The sequence below is a fragment of the Ambystoma mexicanum genome, chromosome 5p, assembly GCF_040938575.1.
Source record: "Ambystoma mexicanum isolate Mex_15411 chromosome 5p, UKY_AmexF1_1, whole genome shotgun sequence".
Lineage (NCBI taxonomy): Eukaryota > Metazoa > Chordata > Amphibia > Caudata > Ambystomatidae > Ambystoma > Ambystoma mexicanum.
This window is the reverse complement of record NC_090930.1, coordinates 282,921,545-282,939,128: the sequence shown is the minus strand read 5'-3', so window position 1 is coordinate 282,939,128 and position 17,584 is coordinate 282,921,545. Positions and strand designations below refer to the sequence as shown.

The window sequence follows — 17,584 nt, the reverse complement described above, 5'->3', positions numbered from 1 at the left end:
TATTCAGAATTGCCTAATGTCACCAGTATAATTAGGGGATTCGGGGGAGGATGGCAGGACGCATGGAGGAAAGAGGATTATGAACTAAGAGTATGTTAGTCACTATGGTGAGTGACTATTCATCACTCTTACGTCCCGTCCCCTTTCCTCCATACTGTATGGGCGATTACAACTGAATGTAGCCCCAGGGTGGAGAGGAGACCCTCCATAAGAGGCGTCCAAACAGTAGTGCTTACTGAAAGCCAAAGGGGTAGCCAGCCTGCTGATGACCTGCCATGGCACATGCTGGTGCAATGCAATGGCCGTGGCCTTGGCTCTGACTGCATGGGCATGCAAGTTAGCTGGCACTGGCTTGTGCTGCCCCTCATAAGCCTCATTGATGGCTGCGACCATCCACCTTGCTATGGAGGCCTTAGAAGCCCGATACCCGGGCCGTGACCCCCCTGAAAGTGACGAATAGGGTATCCAATTTGCGGAAGTCCTTGGTCATGTCCAGGTAGTATTTCAGAGCATGTCTGACGTCCAGGCAGTGCAAGACGCTCTGAGGCTCATTCTCGGGGTCGGCGAAGAACGTGGGTAAGACAATCTCCTCGTTGAGATGGAAGGATGTCGTCACCTTGACTAGGAACGCAGGGTGTGTTGGCAGGACCACCTTGTCCCTGTAAAAAGTGGTGTAGGGCTCGGATGCCACCAGAGCCGGAATCTCGCTGTGTCTGTGGGTGGAGGTGAGGTCCACGAGTACAGCGGTCTTTATGGTGACCAGCCTGATGTCCGTGGACGCCATTGGCTCAAACGATTTGTGCGCCAAGGCGCCCAACACAACATTGAGGTCCCACGCAGGGTGTGGCTTCTTTATAGGCGGGTAGAGCATGTGGAGGCCGCCAGATGTCGCTTGACCACTGAGTTGGAAGAGGAGAAGAGGCCTCCTCCAAATTCCTGTAAGCCCCTATGGCTGCCAGATAGGTGCGGCAAGTGTCCACCTGTACGCCAGAGTGGGCGAGGTGTGCTGAGCTGAGCAAGTCGTCCAAGGTGCACCTAAGGGGGTCGATCCCCTTAGAGTCAGCCCAATGACAGAATCTAGACCATTTACTCCTATATTGGCTCATAGTAGCTTTGCTTCTAGCACTCTGGATGATCTTTAGGTTAGCTTGAGAGAGGTTCATGCGTTTCAACGTGACCTGCTCGGGTACCACGCTGCGAGGGCAAGTTTGTGAGGAGCGGGGTGGAGTACCCTGCCCCCCTGCTTGGCCAGGTGACGCGCCAGGCCCAGCGGGAGGTGAATGGGTGGTCTGTCAGATAGGCTGAGTAGTTCAGAGAAACACGGTCTCGACGACCACCAAGGAGATATCAAAATGGTGCTATCAAAATGGTGCTGAGGTGACTAGATTCCTTGATCTTGCAGATCACCCTGTGGGCCTGGGGTGTGGGCGGGAAGGCGTATGTCCTCATGTCGTTCCACCGTATCTGGAATGTGTTGCCCAGGGAGCCAGAGCCCTGCCCCTGCCAGGAGGTGAACTGCTGGCATTTCCTGTTGTCCCGGGAGGCAAACAGATCCACTTGGGGATGCCCCCATCTGAGGAAGATCTCCTTCAGTACCAGGTCGTTCAATTGCCACTCGTAATTGTCCGCCCAAAGTCTGCTGAGCCTGCCCGCCTCCAGGATGGACTCCCGCGGGAGGTGGACTGCGATGAGGTAGATGTTGTTCTCCAGTGCCCACTCCCACATGCTGGTGGCTAGACTGCACAGTGGAGGGGATCTGGTACCCAACCCCCTGCTTTTTGACATACTACATGCTGGTGGAGTTGTCCATCTGGTTAAGAACTGCCCCACCCTCTATGAGAAGGAGAAAGGCCTTCAGAGCTAGCCATATGGTCTTCAATTCCAGCCAATTGATGTGGGACTCTGAAGTATCGTGGTACCAGAAACCAACACCCGGACCAGCAGCTAAGTTACTTGTAGGTTTATTGGTAAGTATGCGCCAGGAAGACACCTGCACGTTCCTCCATGCAAGCTTACACTATCAACTGTAATTGGTAGAACCCCTGTTCAGAACATAAGACATAGCACTCTACATTCTCTGACATCACAGCAATCCAGGGTCAGGTCAGTGATGTCACCAGCACTCAGAGATACATACACTACAACACATCTCCCTCCTTACATTTCTGAAACAAGAAGGATCTTACAACTATAGTACTTCCACCAGAACAATCCCCCACAAGTATGTGTGGCGAGCACGTAAATGCACCAACACACCAGACTCCAAATGGCCACCACTAATATACCAAGAAGACACTGTCCACCTGGAGCTCGCTCCAACCCAAAACCAACACAGCATAATACTAAAAAGTCTGGATGCCAACCAACCTAAAACAACAACAAACCCAACCAAAACCTACGTTGCACCCCAAGAATCTGCACCTTAACCATGCCAACAAATAAAAATGGTACAATAAACAATGCACTATTGGTACCAGAAAATACACTTAACCCGACTCCGTCCCCACAAAACCACACAGATGAGGAACCCTAACGAAGTGGAATAAGGTCTAAACCTCCCTTAAAACCTGAACTGGAAAACACTTGAGGACCAAAACAACAAACTATGCACAACCACCATTTTCAAGCTGCCCCTTGAAACCTAGAGCCTGCCACTCCCCACCGTTCCCAAAAAAGTAAATTACACTAACATTCAGAACCATCCATGAACCAACAACCTTCCACCCTACTCTGCACCCTAGGGCACCAGGGCTGCCACCACCGGGCACTATCCCAGCTCAACAGAGAGCAACAACAAGCACAACACCACTAACATCAGTCCACAACAATGCTCAAAGAGCATACTCACACACGCAAATAGCACCACAAACCACAGTCAACCTCAATGGCACTAAAACATGCCTTAAATCTCAACACCACAAGACCCCAGGTCCCTGCCCACTGCACACAGCAGTACATAAACTATCCGGGACCCAAGTCCCTGCCAACCGCACCAACCGCAGTACATCACCACACACCTAGGACCCCTAGTCTATGCCAAAATGCACAAACCGCAGTGAATCACCGCCACAGCTGCACCTGCAGTACACCTGTACAGACCCAGGACCCCTAGTCCCTGACAGATATGGGACCCCTGGTGCAAACCAAGCTTCAATGACCAGTACCCACATCACACCAACTTTTCACACAGTACCCTAAGACTGCAACCAAACTCTATAGGCCAACTCCTAAAGGCCCCAAGCCCCTGCCAGACTGCACGAACCGCAGTTCAACTTCACCACCAAAGCTGCTGGTTAAAACCAACATCGCGCCCAACACATGGGACTCCCAACGTAGGCCAGGCTACCATATTACGCAGTGGAACCCTTGATCACTTAAGACCAACACTGCACCAGAACCTGGATTTGTCTCATCCATAACAACTCATGCAACGCACAAGACGGATGACAAATTAGCACAACACAAAAACTTTGGCATTAATATGTAGATAAAATCAAATTGAGAAATAGCAAAAACTGCGATCTCACTGGACAACGAAAACTTGACAGTACATAGTCGCTCCAGTCCTTTGTTAATAACACAGCCATTAATCACAGGACTTAACCCACGAGTTCCCCACCCACAAGTCCATAAAAGTCCAAACGGTTCAACCCCACCTGAAAGAAAATAAGGTTACACATAAATACAATCTCAATTTAGTACACTCTAAATTAAAAACAAGAAAAATACAATTTAGCACATGTTCATTTCAAATACACAAAACCACCTCTAAATTACATACACATCCAAACGGGCCCATGCTACTCCATTTACCACACACACTACCAACCAACACACCGAAGGCCACAACACAGACAAGACACCATACACACCGGCCTTACACACACACATATATTGGCTCACTAAAGTTCTGCTAAGACGCCAACAGTCGTCCTCCCGTGGCGCTGCTGCCAAAAACAAAACTCAACACCTCCAAAGTTCCATACCCGATAAAGCAGCACCCACGGATAACAGATGTCAACTCCAGTCTGATGATCCAACGGAAACATCCAGTCCTCAGTTCCTTCCTTGACAAATGTCCCAAATAAAAATCCACATCTCCGCTGGATGCAGTTTCCGAGCTTCTCAGAAGTACCATTGCAGAGATCCATTTCTTCCCAGCTCATCCACCACCGACCACAACTGCAACCATCTATGGTGTCCAGTCCGGTGAACCTCTCACTCTCGTCCGGCCTCAAGGTTGCCACCCGGACCACAACGGAACTAGATATTTTATAGACGCACTGATTATGACACGCCACACACACAGCACGTTTCGATTCACTTTCAAATTTACTTCTGCGTTCCAGCCGCTGACGCAGAAAGGCATCGCAACAACAGGCAGACGTCATCATTCTGCCTGCAGTGCCATAGAGGCCACAACTCCGCTGCCCCTCCGTCACGGCAACCCCTTCAGAGTCCATGGCACCGGGGAATCTCCGGCCCAACGCCTTCCACTGCTGGAGACTCCAAACAGCAGCAACCACTTGGTATCCCCGGCTCCACAATGCACACCCGAACTTCTCGGTACACAGCCATTAGCCAGGCCCCCACATGCCATGCCAGCACACCAGAGCTCCTGCGTGCCCCCTGTTCACCGTACACCTACCGGCCACCGGCCTCCCTTGGCCAACGCTCTCACCGCTCCCGCGCCACCTTTCAGGTCCGGTGTTTGATACTCCTGCCCCAGCTCCGCACAGACAGCTGGTCTCTGCCTCTGGCTCCTGCACTCCGGAAAACCCAAACAAGCTCTGGACTTAGCACAAAATAGGAACTGCCTCTTCCAGCACCACTTGGCCTGCTGGAGTGTAGCACGCAGATCCCTGTTGCTGGGGCTATGACTGCTGGCTGCACACTAGGACGTGAACACACGGAGGGTGGTGCTCCTGGGTCATCTGCTGCACCCTCCTTGACAGGATCCCTTCCTCATCGCCAGTGAAGTATTGTGGTACCAGAAACCAACCCCCAGATCAGCAGGTAAGTTACTTGTAGGATTATTGGTAAGTATGTGCCAGGAAGACACTGGCATGTCCCTCCATGCCGGCTTACACTATCAACTGTAACTGTTAGAATCCATGTTCAGAACATAACACATAGCACTCTACATTCACTGACATCACATCATTCCAGGGTCAGGTCAGTGATGTAACCGGCACTCAGATATATACACTACAACAGACTCTTTCTCCTGCTGAGTCCAGACACCATGGATGCTGTGGCTGTCCAGCCCTCTAGGGAGGAGTCCGTAGTAACAGTGGCCTGAGGGGCCGGCTGCCAGAAGGGCTTGCCCTGCCGCAGGTTGAAGTCTGTGGACCAGCACATGAGGTCCGGGTAGAGAAAGGGAGGAATCTCGGCTTGCTCTGCTTTGGAGCCCTTCTCCTGATTCCATGAGGCTGCGAAGTGCAGCTGCAATCTCATCTTGAGCCTTGTGTGGGGACTGGCCACCAGGACTGCCGCAATTATGACCAACAGATGTTGGTACCACCAGGCCGAGGTCACTGCCCTGGAGAGGGAGAGGTGGCTTTCTTGATGGCCGCTATCTTGTCCTCCGAGGGAAGAGACTCTCTCAGAGCTTGTGTCCCAGATGAGGCAAGGAAGGTAAGGGTCTGCGTGGGCTGCAGCTGAGACTTCTTGAGATTGATAGTGAACCCCATGTCGTGGAGTGTATTCATCAGTGCGGAAGAGGTATGGTGAACCACTTCCGGAGATGTGGCCCAGACGAGCCAGTCGTCCAGGTATGGGTATACATGGTGGCCCTGGGCCCTGAGGAGGGCTGCCAATGCATACATCAACCTGGTAAACACCAAGGGGGCTGAGTTGAGGCCAACGGGTAGTACCTTGTATTGGAAATGGCAGCCCATGATCCTGAACCGCAGTAAGGAACAATGCGGCTGCTAAATCGGGACGTGTACACGTCCATCAGATCCAGGAAGCACATTCAGTCTCCCCTGTCCAGTGTTTCCCCAGTAAGTGCTGGCGTAACCGTCTTGAATTTTTGCAGAGGATGGGAGAGGTTGAGGGTGGAAAGGTCCAACAAAACTCTCAGGCCAGCCGGGTTCTTCTTCTGTATGGCGAAAATCCTGGAATAAAAGCCCAAGCCTCGCTGGGAGTTCTTCCACAGCCTGACTCTCGACGAGCGACCGGATTTCCGCCAACAGAGTTGCTGTCCCAATCTGTGGGAGAGGAGGGGAGGAGGTAGGAGAGGATCAGAGGAAGGTACCAGTAGGTGGTACCCCGTGGAGACTACGGAGAGGATCCAGGGGTCCGAAAATGTCTGGTGCCAAAAGTGCACGTGAAAGGCAAGCCTGCCCCCCACTGGAGGCATGTGGCCCCTAAGGGACGTGTCATGCCTTCTTTCCCTCTCAGGCGGTTGCGGAAGAGGGGGATTGGAAAAAAGCCCTTGCCCCCACCACCTTTTGTTGTTTCCTCCGGTGCTCACTCGGAAAACGGTCAGGTTGCCTGGACCTTCGCTCTCGAAAGCCCTGGAACCCACCAAAGGCCTGCCCCTTGTCGGAGCGTTGTTGTGACTGGGTGTAGGCCCTGGGAGTGGCCTTCGTAAGAATAGATAAAGACTTTGCCGTTTGCGAGCTGTTCTTGTTTTTATCAAATTCTTCATCCGTGGTGGAGTGAAAGGTGACTACCCTCGAATGGAAGGTCAAATATGCATTCCTGGACGTCAGGGTTAAACCTAGTAGCACGGAGCCAGGCAGTCCTTCTCAGGTCCATGGCGATGCAGATGGCCCGGCCAGAGGTATCGATGTGGGCCACGGTGGATTCAATTATGTCCTGCGCAAACAGCCTGGCTTCTCCTAGGACCACCTTGAAGCATGCTTGGCTCTGCGCTGCAGGTTCTTTGAGGAAGTACGCAATTTTCCGCCAGAGCCTTTGGTTAACGGCTGCCAGCATCGCATCCACGTTGGCTTGACGCAGGTGAAAGGAGGCGTTCGAGTACAGCTTTTTCCCATACGCCTCCAAGATCATCTCCTCCTTGCCTAGCAGCGTCTAGGACGAGGTGGCTGAGGACGAATGAGGCTTAGAGTAGAACGACGTTGCAGCGATCACTGAAGAGTGTGGTTGAGGATGCGCCGAAAGCAAGAGTGTATCCCCCTCCATCTGCCTATACTTGGCATCGAGGTGCCGATTGACAGTTTGGGCCGAGTGTGGATTGAGCCACCCCTTTTTGGCCAAGGCAACTACGTCTTTTTGCATTGGGATCCCCGTTCTGGTAGGGGGTCTTACGGTGAAGACTTCTGCCAAGACCCCCTCCTCAGGCTGTTATACCTCGGGCTGAGGAAGGCCCAAATATTCTGCCAAACCTGCAAGGCGTTGGTGGAAGGCCCTGGCTGAAGATGGCACGTCGGGGTCTTCCTTCTCGTCAGTGTCCACCAGTGCTCAGAGGGTCTGGAACTGGTGGAGGGTGCTGGGCGCCGTGGGCTGCGGTGTGGATACCGGAGCCGGTGGCTGCTAATGCGGCTGTTGTGGAGCCGCCTGTAATGTGGGAGGCAAGGAAGCTGGAATCGGAGGAGCCGGCTGGGGTAGGGGCACCGGAGCCACAGGCCCCAGTGCCTTCCTCATAGGAGGAATGACTATGTGCCGGTGGGGTGACCTGGGGGAGCATGTCCCTGATGGCCCCCATCTGGCGAGTTCGCATCAGCCCTAGGAGCCTTTCGAAGAACCTGTCTTCGGAGGCTGTAGAGGTGGCAGGTGATTTTGACGGAGTGGCTGAGGGCAACTGGGTCCGGGGCACACTCTGCCTGGGGTGCAGGGGAAACCTGCCCTGCGCTGCTTTTGGATAAACTGTAGGCCACGCACCTGCTTGACACCAGTCCCACCTTGTGACTCTTTCCTCCACCCGCTCGGCAAGAGAGGGTATTGGACGAGAGGCCATCTTGTCTGGCGTGGTGGCCATTTTGTTGAGCGGCGTGCCACGTGCCAAAGTCGTGGTGCCTGGCTCACTGGAACCAGCCCCGTCCAAGATGCTTGGTGTTGGAACAAGAGGCCTATCCTGCATCTCAGGCCGTGACCTGGAAGGCGTATTGCCCTTGGCAGAGCTGCCGGTAGTGCTGCGTGAAGGCGCCCCCTTAGATATGATGCCGGTACTAGGGTGCTGCCCCTCAGGAGTAACCCCAGTAAAAGAACCTTGTGGTCCCTCAGCACTGACCCCGGAAGGATACAGAGACCCCTTGGCTGTGAGGCCGGTAGCTGGACTAGCCTCAGTATGTGTGCTGGTGCCAGAACCCAAAAGGTTCCTCCCGGTCGGGCGCTTCCTTGAGAAGGAGTCGCCTTTACGGGGTGCGATGGTGAATATAGGCCTTTCCTTCGGCCTCGAGCGATGTTTGACGAAGTCTTTTACGTCCTCCGGAGGTGATTTCTGGAAGAGCTCCCGCCACCTAGCTAGCCTGTTCTTCAGTGCCCGTGGAGTCAGAGTGTCACACACAGAACTACCTTCCCTGCTGTGGTCGGGGCCAAGGCAGAGGAAGCAAAGGGCATGGGGGTCGGATGTAGGAAAGAGCCCCTCGCAGGCTGGACACCTGCTGAAGCCCGCTGAAGTTGACATGCACCGGGGAGGAGCGTGGCGTCGGAGGACCAAGTACCTAATTGAAAAGAAAAAGACAAAGATAGAAGAATATCCGGGGAAAATCACTTGGCATTACATGGCCGAAGCCAAATCCAGGAGCGCTGGTTAATTCGGCCCGTTCCAGTCAACGTGGAAAAGGGGACTGAGGAGTGGCGCCGGTGGGTGGAGTCAGGCGAGCGCATGCTCCCAGGGCCACACCCCCGCGCCTCTTAATTTAAAGGGGAAGAAGATTTTTCTGGTGAGAAAGGTTCTGTCTCCCGTCCCTCGCGATGGCCGGCCGTACAGTATAAAGGAAAGGGGACGGGACGTAAGAGTACCGCTTCTGTGGCGACCCTGGTGGAGCAGGACTTGCAGGTCTTGGCCTTATCTTGGGCCCCCACGGATGAGATGCCCTCACAGGACTTAGAAGACCGCTTCTCGGACCGACCGGCTTGGGCGAGGCAAGCCTCTGCTCGGGGTATGGGGCAGAGGCGTTGGCGTTCAGCCAAGCCGCCAGTCTGCTGGGCCTGTCCTTTGTCGTCTTCTTGGAGAATCCACGACAATCTCCTTCCTTGTGGTACGGATGCAGGCAGTAGAGCAGTGCAGGTGCTTATCCTCCAAAAACACATTTCTAAGCCCGCACTTGGTGCAGGGCTTGAAGCGCGATCTTCCTTCTTCTCCTCTATCCTGGTCAGAGAGCGCTATGTAGGCCCGATGGCCTTCTGGAAACTTTGATCTTTTCCCTTGCGGGGCGCTGAACTTCACTGACAACGGATACCTGCTATCGGAAGATGGAGAGAAGAGCACACAGGCTCTTTAGGAACAAAAATAGAACCTTTTTCTGTCCAAAAAACACAAAAAAACGTAGATGTAGCTTGCAGAGCAAACTCGAGGACTCCCATCACTGAAGCGTGCAGTAACAATCTGAAGATGGCTGCCAGAGGAGGGGCTTAGGGAGAGAACTGTCATTGGCTGGCGGCAGTATGACCCAGAGGACAGTTATTGGTTTAGGGGGAAATACAGTTAGTTTGTAAGTGAAAGTGAAACTGTTTTTCTTTTACTGAGGATTCCCAGCCTGACGATGGGGAATATTCATGAGCATGTGAATCCATGCCAGACCCCATGCTGGAGAACAGCTCCTTCTTGTTCTTGCTAATAGATGGAGCAATTAGCCTCCAGAGGCTCAATGTCTGATCCCTCACACTGCCATAGCAGTTCCTCGGGAGAGCCATGGATGGACAGGGGGTTGTAGGCTGTACATAGGGCACCAGTGAAAACAGTGGCTGAGCTCACGTAGGCCTTTGTAGGAATGCCAAAGCAGATGGTACCCCTCTGTCGACGGGAAGGTGGAAACCATCGGCCTCTGGACTGGTGTCGTAAACTACGAAGACAATGGTTTAGATGGCAAAGACGTAGAGGTCTTTGTTGTTGTCGATTAGCAATGGTTTTGCTCATAGTTATCTTGATAGTTATCTTGCATGTAGTTAAGTGGTAGGGGTTGCCGAGGTGGTCGCCGAAGTGGTCGATGGGGCCGTCAACGAGGTGGTCGTCGTTGAGGAGGACTTTGTTATCGATGATGATTTGGGCTGACTATGGGTCGTCGATTGGATAGTCGTTGACGAGGGGGTGGTCGTCGTGGACGAGCACCGCTTTTCCAAAGAGTGCTTAGACAAAGGCCTTTTAGGTGCTGAAACGGTCGACGAAGTGGCCGTAGGCATAGACAGGATCGTCAATGAGGTGGTTGATATTGGAGCAGCTCGAGCGTGAAAAACATACCCCTTCTTGGCGGTCTTCCCCCAGGAAGATTCCTTGTGGAACCTCAACCTCTTTGTAGAGGGAGTGCGCTCTAGGGGTCTGCTGTACCTGACAGACTGAGGCAGAGACCTCGGCACTCCCAGGCACTCCCATCCAACCAGGCTACTAACCTGCGGTGACGGTCTTTGCAGGTCTTAGATGAGAATGACAGGCAGATGGAACAGCTGTTTAAGTCATGATCTGGATACAGGCAGTACAGACACTTGTCATGAAGATCTTCGATGTAGTCGTTCTTGAGGTTACATCGTAAGCCGGCCTTAAAAAGGATTTTCTTCCTTGTGCACAACCCAACGAAGGCCTCAGACTAGACAAACTGTCAGCGGTAGAAAGGGTCAAAAACCTCACCGGTAACGGATCACTGTACTCACAAAGCGTTGGGGTACCAAACCACAAGATGTTGAAGAAAGAACTTATCAAAAATAGATTTAAAAACATTTAATTTCTGAAGAGAAAAATTGAGGATGTCTGGTAAAGAATCTGAAGAAGGACAACAGGGGTGGTGGTAAGATAACCTGCCTAAATGGCTGTGGGCAAGTTGACCAAAAGTGACACAAATAGAGTTCTAAAGTGAAAAGCAGTTTTAAACTTTAAAGGTAAATTGCTTTAATATTACTGAGGATTCCCAGCCTGACGACAGGGAATATTCAATAAGCATGTGAATCCATGAAAGATCAAATGCTGTTATTAGGTTCTACCTACACATTCTCACTTAAAAAACGATCTAAATGGGGAAAAAAGTAACAGATGAGATACATTGGTAGCAAATAATGAAGACAAAGTGGTAACCTGCTGTGGTGGAACCATGATGCTGTTCAGTCTTTTCTTCGTCAACATGACTGATGATGGGACTCTTTCTATGTCCTTCGGTAACACAGCTTGGAATCTAAAATTAAATATCAATAGAAGTGGGTTATAAACAATGTATTACTCTAGCATACCTACATGAAAACAGAATGTGATGCTGAATGAATGATGTCAGGCCCTTCTAGTGGGACAATATCCTTACCTACTGCAAAACTGCAGTGTATCTTGGTCTCCGCCTTACTCTGGTTTTGCACAGATCACTATCTGACGCACATTTTTTATTCATTTGAAACCTATCACTACAAGAGAGCGGTTCAATGTATTTACACTTTTCCAAAATGACTTCAGTTTAGCTGAGAAAAGCATTGCGGGATAGATACATAACATGGTGCAGTTACACTTTCGTAATGTGTGCTGTGTTCTGTCCTCTGTGGGAACTATTGCCATGCTGCTGCTAGCAATTTTAGCCACATGTGGCCACTTTACCCCTGTGCGAAGATTAGACATTATGCACTTTAACTATGCCTTCTAGACCTTCCACCGCCGGTGGCATACTTGCAGGTAGGCTTAGTGCATCTCTGGAACCCTTGCCAAAACCATAGGAAGCTCATATGCCTGACACAGTACGTTCCTTTAATATGCAGAACAAAAGACGCCTGCACTGATCAAGTCCCTCAGTGGATATGCTTTGCCTACCTAGAGTGCCATTTTAGGCACTATTTGATCAGATAGGGTTCTCACGGATGGGGTTATTCCAGTTGCCCTTTCCTAGCACTCTCTCCGATTCTACTGGCTATTTTGTCCTAAACTCTTAGCCGAATGTGCAGAGGACTGCATCTCCGTGTACCCCTGGTATTTGGTATGCAATTCGGAATTAATACAATGGCTGCACACGCATCATCAACGTTGCATTTGGTGGTTATTATGAAAGAGGCTATTCATTTAGAGATGAAATGTCTGTACATTCACTGGTGAAACAGAACCCAGTGCCAGAAGTATGCTGCACTCATGAAAATAATGCGTATGTTTTCAAATTCATTGTATTTGTGCCTTCTTAATGTTCATCTATGTTAGAATACATTTGCACCCAGGGACTGGCGCTCAGCCATTCATGGGGCACGAATCGCAGGCGAGAACACAGTGTACAGCACGCGTTTCTCCAGCCACCCAAGGCCCTTCCCCCGTGTGCCACCATCTTTATTGTGAGATCTAGCTGAGAAGCAATGACCATAGTTGAGGCACCCGAGTAGGGTGCTGGAATGGGGATGAGGAGGAAGATAATTGCAGAGGTGTGGGTGGGGGGTAGGGTTGAGTGGAGCAATCGGCGATTGCCAAGATGTTCTTTGAAGAATAAGGTCTTCACATCCCTCCTGAAGGGTAGGATGGAGGGGCGTCTTCTCTACAATGGTAACTTGTGCCAGAGCCAGGGAACATAGCAGGAAAAGGCTAGTTTTCCGTTTCATTTCCGCTTTCAGTTCCTCATTTCGAGTTGGTCTAAGCTGTGGCTTCTGGTCAAATGGTTCATTTTTCGACATCTGTGCAGCCACATGCAAGTTTTAATCATTATGCAAGATTGTTTTATGTATCTGTAAGCCGCTAATCCATGCAGTTCAATTTGTGACTTTTCTGAAATTCAAGTATCTTATTGGTGGGAGCAGCCAGGGATACAATCCTGAAACAATCTCGAAAAAAGGATTGAAAGATGATCCTGTTTAGTGGCCACTGAACCCAACACCTTAACTAAGGATTGGGACATAAAGTACTCCTCTTCAAAAATGGGCAGGGGTAAACACTATTTCAGTATTAATAAGTAAGGATAATAAAATATTAAACTAAATCAACAAATCACACTTACTCATAGAAACATCATTTTTTCAATCTTCATACAAAAATATTCATTAATCTATCTCTTACAATTTCATTGAACTCACAATAAATGGAACCACATCTATTGTGTATACGTCATTTGCAATAATGTAGAATTCATTTCCATTATGGTTTGGCTCAAAGAAATACGCATGGTAGAGTGGACAATGTTTTTTAGGCTTCACCACGACATACGTATTGGGAATATGGCTTGCGAATCCCTAAACATGAATTATACATTTTCTGTATAAGAGAATCAATACTGTATATTTTTAGGATAAATGGGTCAGGGAATTCATACTTTTGTACCATATCTTTATTTCAGGTAAGCAATATCATTTGTAAAATACAAGAGAGGCCATGATGAATATAATGGTCTTGTAAAGGTACTGCACTAACCAAACACACAGTGTTACATAGAAATGTTTGAAGAACAAGCAACATTTGTAAAGAAAAGGGTGGAATATTGTCTGTGTTACAGAGACCAAAGATGTTGCTCTTAATTATGAGAAGAAACACTCATGGCTCACTTTTATATAAGATGGATTTATCCCCCACACACAGATCACTTTAAAAAGTTGAAGCTCAGGAAAAAAAAATAGCCAATGTGTTTATTATTTATCTAACAAAAACAGTTTGAACTTTTTTTAGTTACACATAGGGCAGGAGGTTACAGTGAGGGGCAATATCCTTACACTTACCCAAGCCCACAGATGGATAATGCTTCTATCCTGGAAGACCAACCCAACACAAGGTGCAAAATCCACTAGGGTATTGTGGGGATTTTTTATGATCGGTCACGGTACGTAAGGATGTCAGCACATTGCGCTGTGGTTATCTTAAGATTTTATAAAAATCTACCACATGTAGGGCTCTGTTATGTAAGTACATAATGGGGCGTGATGACGTCAGTATGGTGCACTTACCATTTTTCACACCTCGGATTTAATTCTGTAAGGACAAATACTGCAGAAGTTAACATTAAGCAGCAGGCTTTATTTCCTAACTGGTGTGGTTCTATGTTATACTATATGTGCATGACCTAGAATAACCATACAGCGCTGCTAATAACGAACTATGATGAAATAAATACTCCATTAGAGATTTCAGGAAAAAATCTTGCATTTCTCTTAAAAAATGTTGGTGTATTGTTTACACCAAACGGGATCTATTAAAAACAAATTATGTATATACAGAAAAACAAAAAAAGCAGTGTAATCTGATGAATCACGGGAAACAATGAGTGAACAAGAGTATGGGGCCGAGGAACCCTAGTGGAGAAAATAAACCAAATAAAGCACAACCAAGATTGGCAAAGAGGGAAGCCAAATTGTTGTCATGGAAATAGGCAGACATTAGGTTTTGAACCCACCATCAAGTACTTTTGTGAATCAAGTAATCAAATGTGTAAAGCAAGTCACATAAAGAGTCCTGGCAGGAGTATACCAGGCACAGTCAAGTTTGCAAGTGAAGCCTATGAGAAAGCCCTGGAAGGAGAAACACCAGGCAAAGCCAAGACTCTGAGAAAATGTGACATTAAAGCGGAAATGAAACCTGGCAGGGGAGTATACCAGGTATCCTGTGAAATTGAGGCTATCAGCCAAATTGTTTAATTTTGTTGATCAAGAGAAAACCAAGGAAGACAAAACCAAGGAAGACTCATACCCTTAGGAGTTAAAAGTATCGTGAAGAGAAAACATGGGGAAGGAGGCAATCCCCTGGAACTGTGAACTTTACCCATTCGGATTTTTTGTGTTGGAGGTACGCCTTTTCCTTTTGAATTTGAACATTTTGTGCACTTCCAAGGTCGAAGACATTATCCTTTTCACCTTAGAATTCCTTTTAGAATGTGTGGGCCAGAAGAGTATCTCTGACATAGGATATTTTTGCTTTGGACATCTTGACAACACAGACCCTTCGCTTTGGGTGAGGTAGGGAAACACCTTCTAGAATAGGGACAGCAAGGCCTTTTCCAACCCCCTTTAATTTTGAATAAAAGTTTATAGCCAAAACTATGAGCTCTCTGTGTCTGCCTCTCATTCCTGGCGCCTCACAGTACATATTTTCATTTATTAAAATAACTAAGCTAATATAAACATTTCAAAGGTCACTGCATAAGAATTGGTATAACATTACCTTAAAAATAAAAAGGCAAATTTACCAATTAAACTATAGAAATATCCAACTTGTACCACTCGTTTTAGGACAGCATCTATGTTAGTCCTAATCTATACATGAATCACCTTATTCAACTCAATATCCCATGACCCATCAATGTGATCCTAATTACCTTTAACCCATCAATGTCGCTATATATATATATATATATACACACCACCCAAAAAGTGCTCTTCCTATGAGTTGTAAAACTTAACCATAACTAAAGGGACGCTAAATATATCCATATATTTATCTTACAGGGCCTGCAGTTATGGTCAAGATGCTTAACCCATAGGAAGCGCACTTTTTGGGGGGGGCAGGTGGGGGGGGGGGGGTGTGTGTGTATATATATATATATATATATATATATATATATATATATATATATATATATATGGGATACATTACTCACCGTAATCGTATTTCTGATGCTTGTATCTGCTTAGATTCACATGCTGTGCATAGGCCGACATCTAGTGGAAGCTGCGGAGTATTACAGTTTGTTTTTCGAAAGTCGAAAATGGGCGTCGACACAGGCGTGCCAGTAATACTATCCCTAGTGTGACGTCCACTGTACCCAAGATCCCTCACGCGTGTAGGATCCTCAGATTGTATTTTTTCTGACATGAGGAAGCATGAGGAGTAGCGTGAGTACAGATAATCCAAGCAGATAGACAGAAAAGGTAAGACTACAAGCAATCATGCGCCTTCTCTCGGAGGGGAGGAAGGGTGGGTCGCATGTGAATCTAAGCAGATACAAGCATCAGAAATACGATTACGGTGAGTAATGTATCCCTTCTGAGGCTTGTGGAATCTGCTTAGATCACATGCTGTGCATAGATTAGCGAGCAGTACCAGAAGAAGGAGGTGGGATGTGAGAAGGGTCATGAGCAAACAGGTGTCTTAGAACCGCTTGTCCCACTTGTGTATCTGTCTTGGAATGAGTGTCAATGCAGTAATGCTGAGTAAAAGTGTGAATAGAGCTCCAAGTAGCCGCTTTGCAAATGGTGTCGAGGGGAACATTTGCAATGAAAGCCAGAGTGGCACCAATGCCTCTAGTAGAGTGGGCCCTTGGCGTAAAAGGCAGAGTCTTGTCAGAAAGAGAGTAACACAGCTGTATACAGTTGATAATCCACTTCGAGATAGCGCCCTTAGAGACGCGATCCCCCTCTCTGCCTGTAGCTACGGAGACAAACAGTTGATCTGTTTTCCTTAGCGGTCTGGTTTTATTTACATAGTATAGGACCGCCCTACGCACATCTAGGGTGTGTAGTTTCACCTCAGCCGAGCTTTGCGGGTTCTGGAAGAAAGCCGGAAGCTCGATGGACTGGTTTACATGGAACTTGGATATGAATTTAGGTGAGAACCTAGGGTGTGTGCGTAAAACCAGTTTGTCCTTGTGGATAGTAAAGAAAGGATCCTGCACTGACAGAGCCTGAATTTCACTGACCCTTCTTATGGAGGTAATGGCTACTAAGAAGGCCGTTTTATAAGTCAGGTGTTTGAGACTACTTTTATGCATGGGTTCGAATGGGGGTCCCATGAGCTTAGCTAGCACCACGTTGAGGTCCCATCCTGGCGGTGGGTTCGAAATAGGAGGGTGAAGTCTCTTTACTCCTTCCATGAAGGCTTTAACCACTGGTACTTTCCACCACGAGACCTTGTTATGGGATGTGGTGTAAGCCGAGAGGGCTGCCAGGTGTACTTTCAGCGAGTTAAAAACCAACCCTGCATCCAGCAGGTGGAGCATGTATGTCACAACGTTGGAAGGAGTGCAATCAACCGGGTTGATTTGTTTATTCTGGCACCAGATAACGAATCTTTTCCACTTATCAAAGTAACAGTGCCTTGTATTTGGTTTCCTGGACTCCTTTAGAATGTCCATACACCTCTGTGGTAATTTGAGATGTCCAAACTCTATGACTTCAGGAGCCATGCTGCTAGGTTCATAGAGTTGGGTTCCTGATGCACTGTTTGACCCTGTTGCTGGGACAGTAGGTTGTACCAGGCTGGGAGTCTGATGGGTTCGCACACCGCCATCCTGCGTAGGTGTGGAAACCATGGTTGTCTCGCCCACATGGGAGCAACTAGGATGAGCGTCATAGATTCCTTGTTCATCTTGTACACCACCTTCCTGATGAGAGGAGTTGGTGGAAAAGCGTACGCAAACATCCCTGACCAGTTCATCCACAGGGCATTCCCTTGGGAGTCCGGCTGGGGGAACCTGGATGCAAATCCTGGGCATTGTTTGTTTTCGCTTGTGGCGAATAGGTCTATAGTGGGGAAACCCCACTGAGAGAAGAGATCTTCTACTACGTCTCTGTGAAGGACCCATTCGTGTTC

The 17,584-nt window shown here is 48.6% G+C and overlaps 1 protein-coding gene across 6 annotated transcripts in view; it reads right to left on the bottom strand.

Annotated features, from left to right (window-relative positions):
* Window positions 1–17,584, bottom strand: part of LOC138480915 (acrosomal protein KIAA1210-like) — a 1,033,315-nt gene that overhangs the window by 100,632 nt on the left and 915,099 nt on the right. For all 6 annotated transcript variants that reach the window (XR_011274164.1, XM_069612715.1, XM_069612716.1 and 3 more), the window contains exon 11: window positions 11,198–11,294. Coding sequence is in view for 5 of the 6 variants with exons in the window: in XM_069612715.1 (XP_069468816.1) it covers window positions 11,198–11,294 (97 nt within the window). In the remaining variant the exon portion in view is untranslated. The remainder of the gene's footprint in view (window positions 1–11,197; window positions 11,295–17,584) is intronic.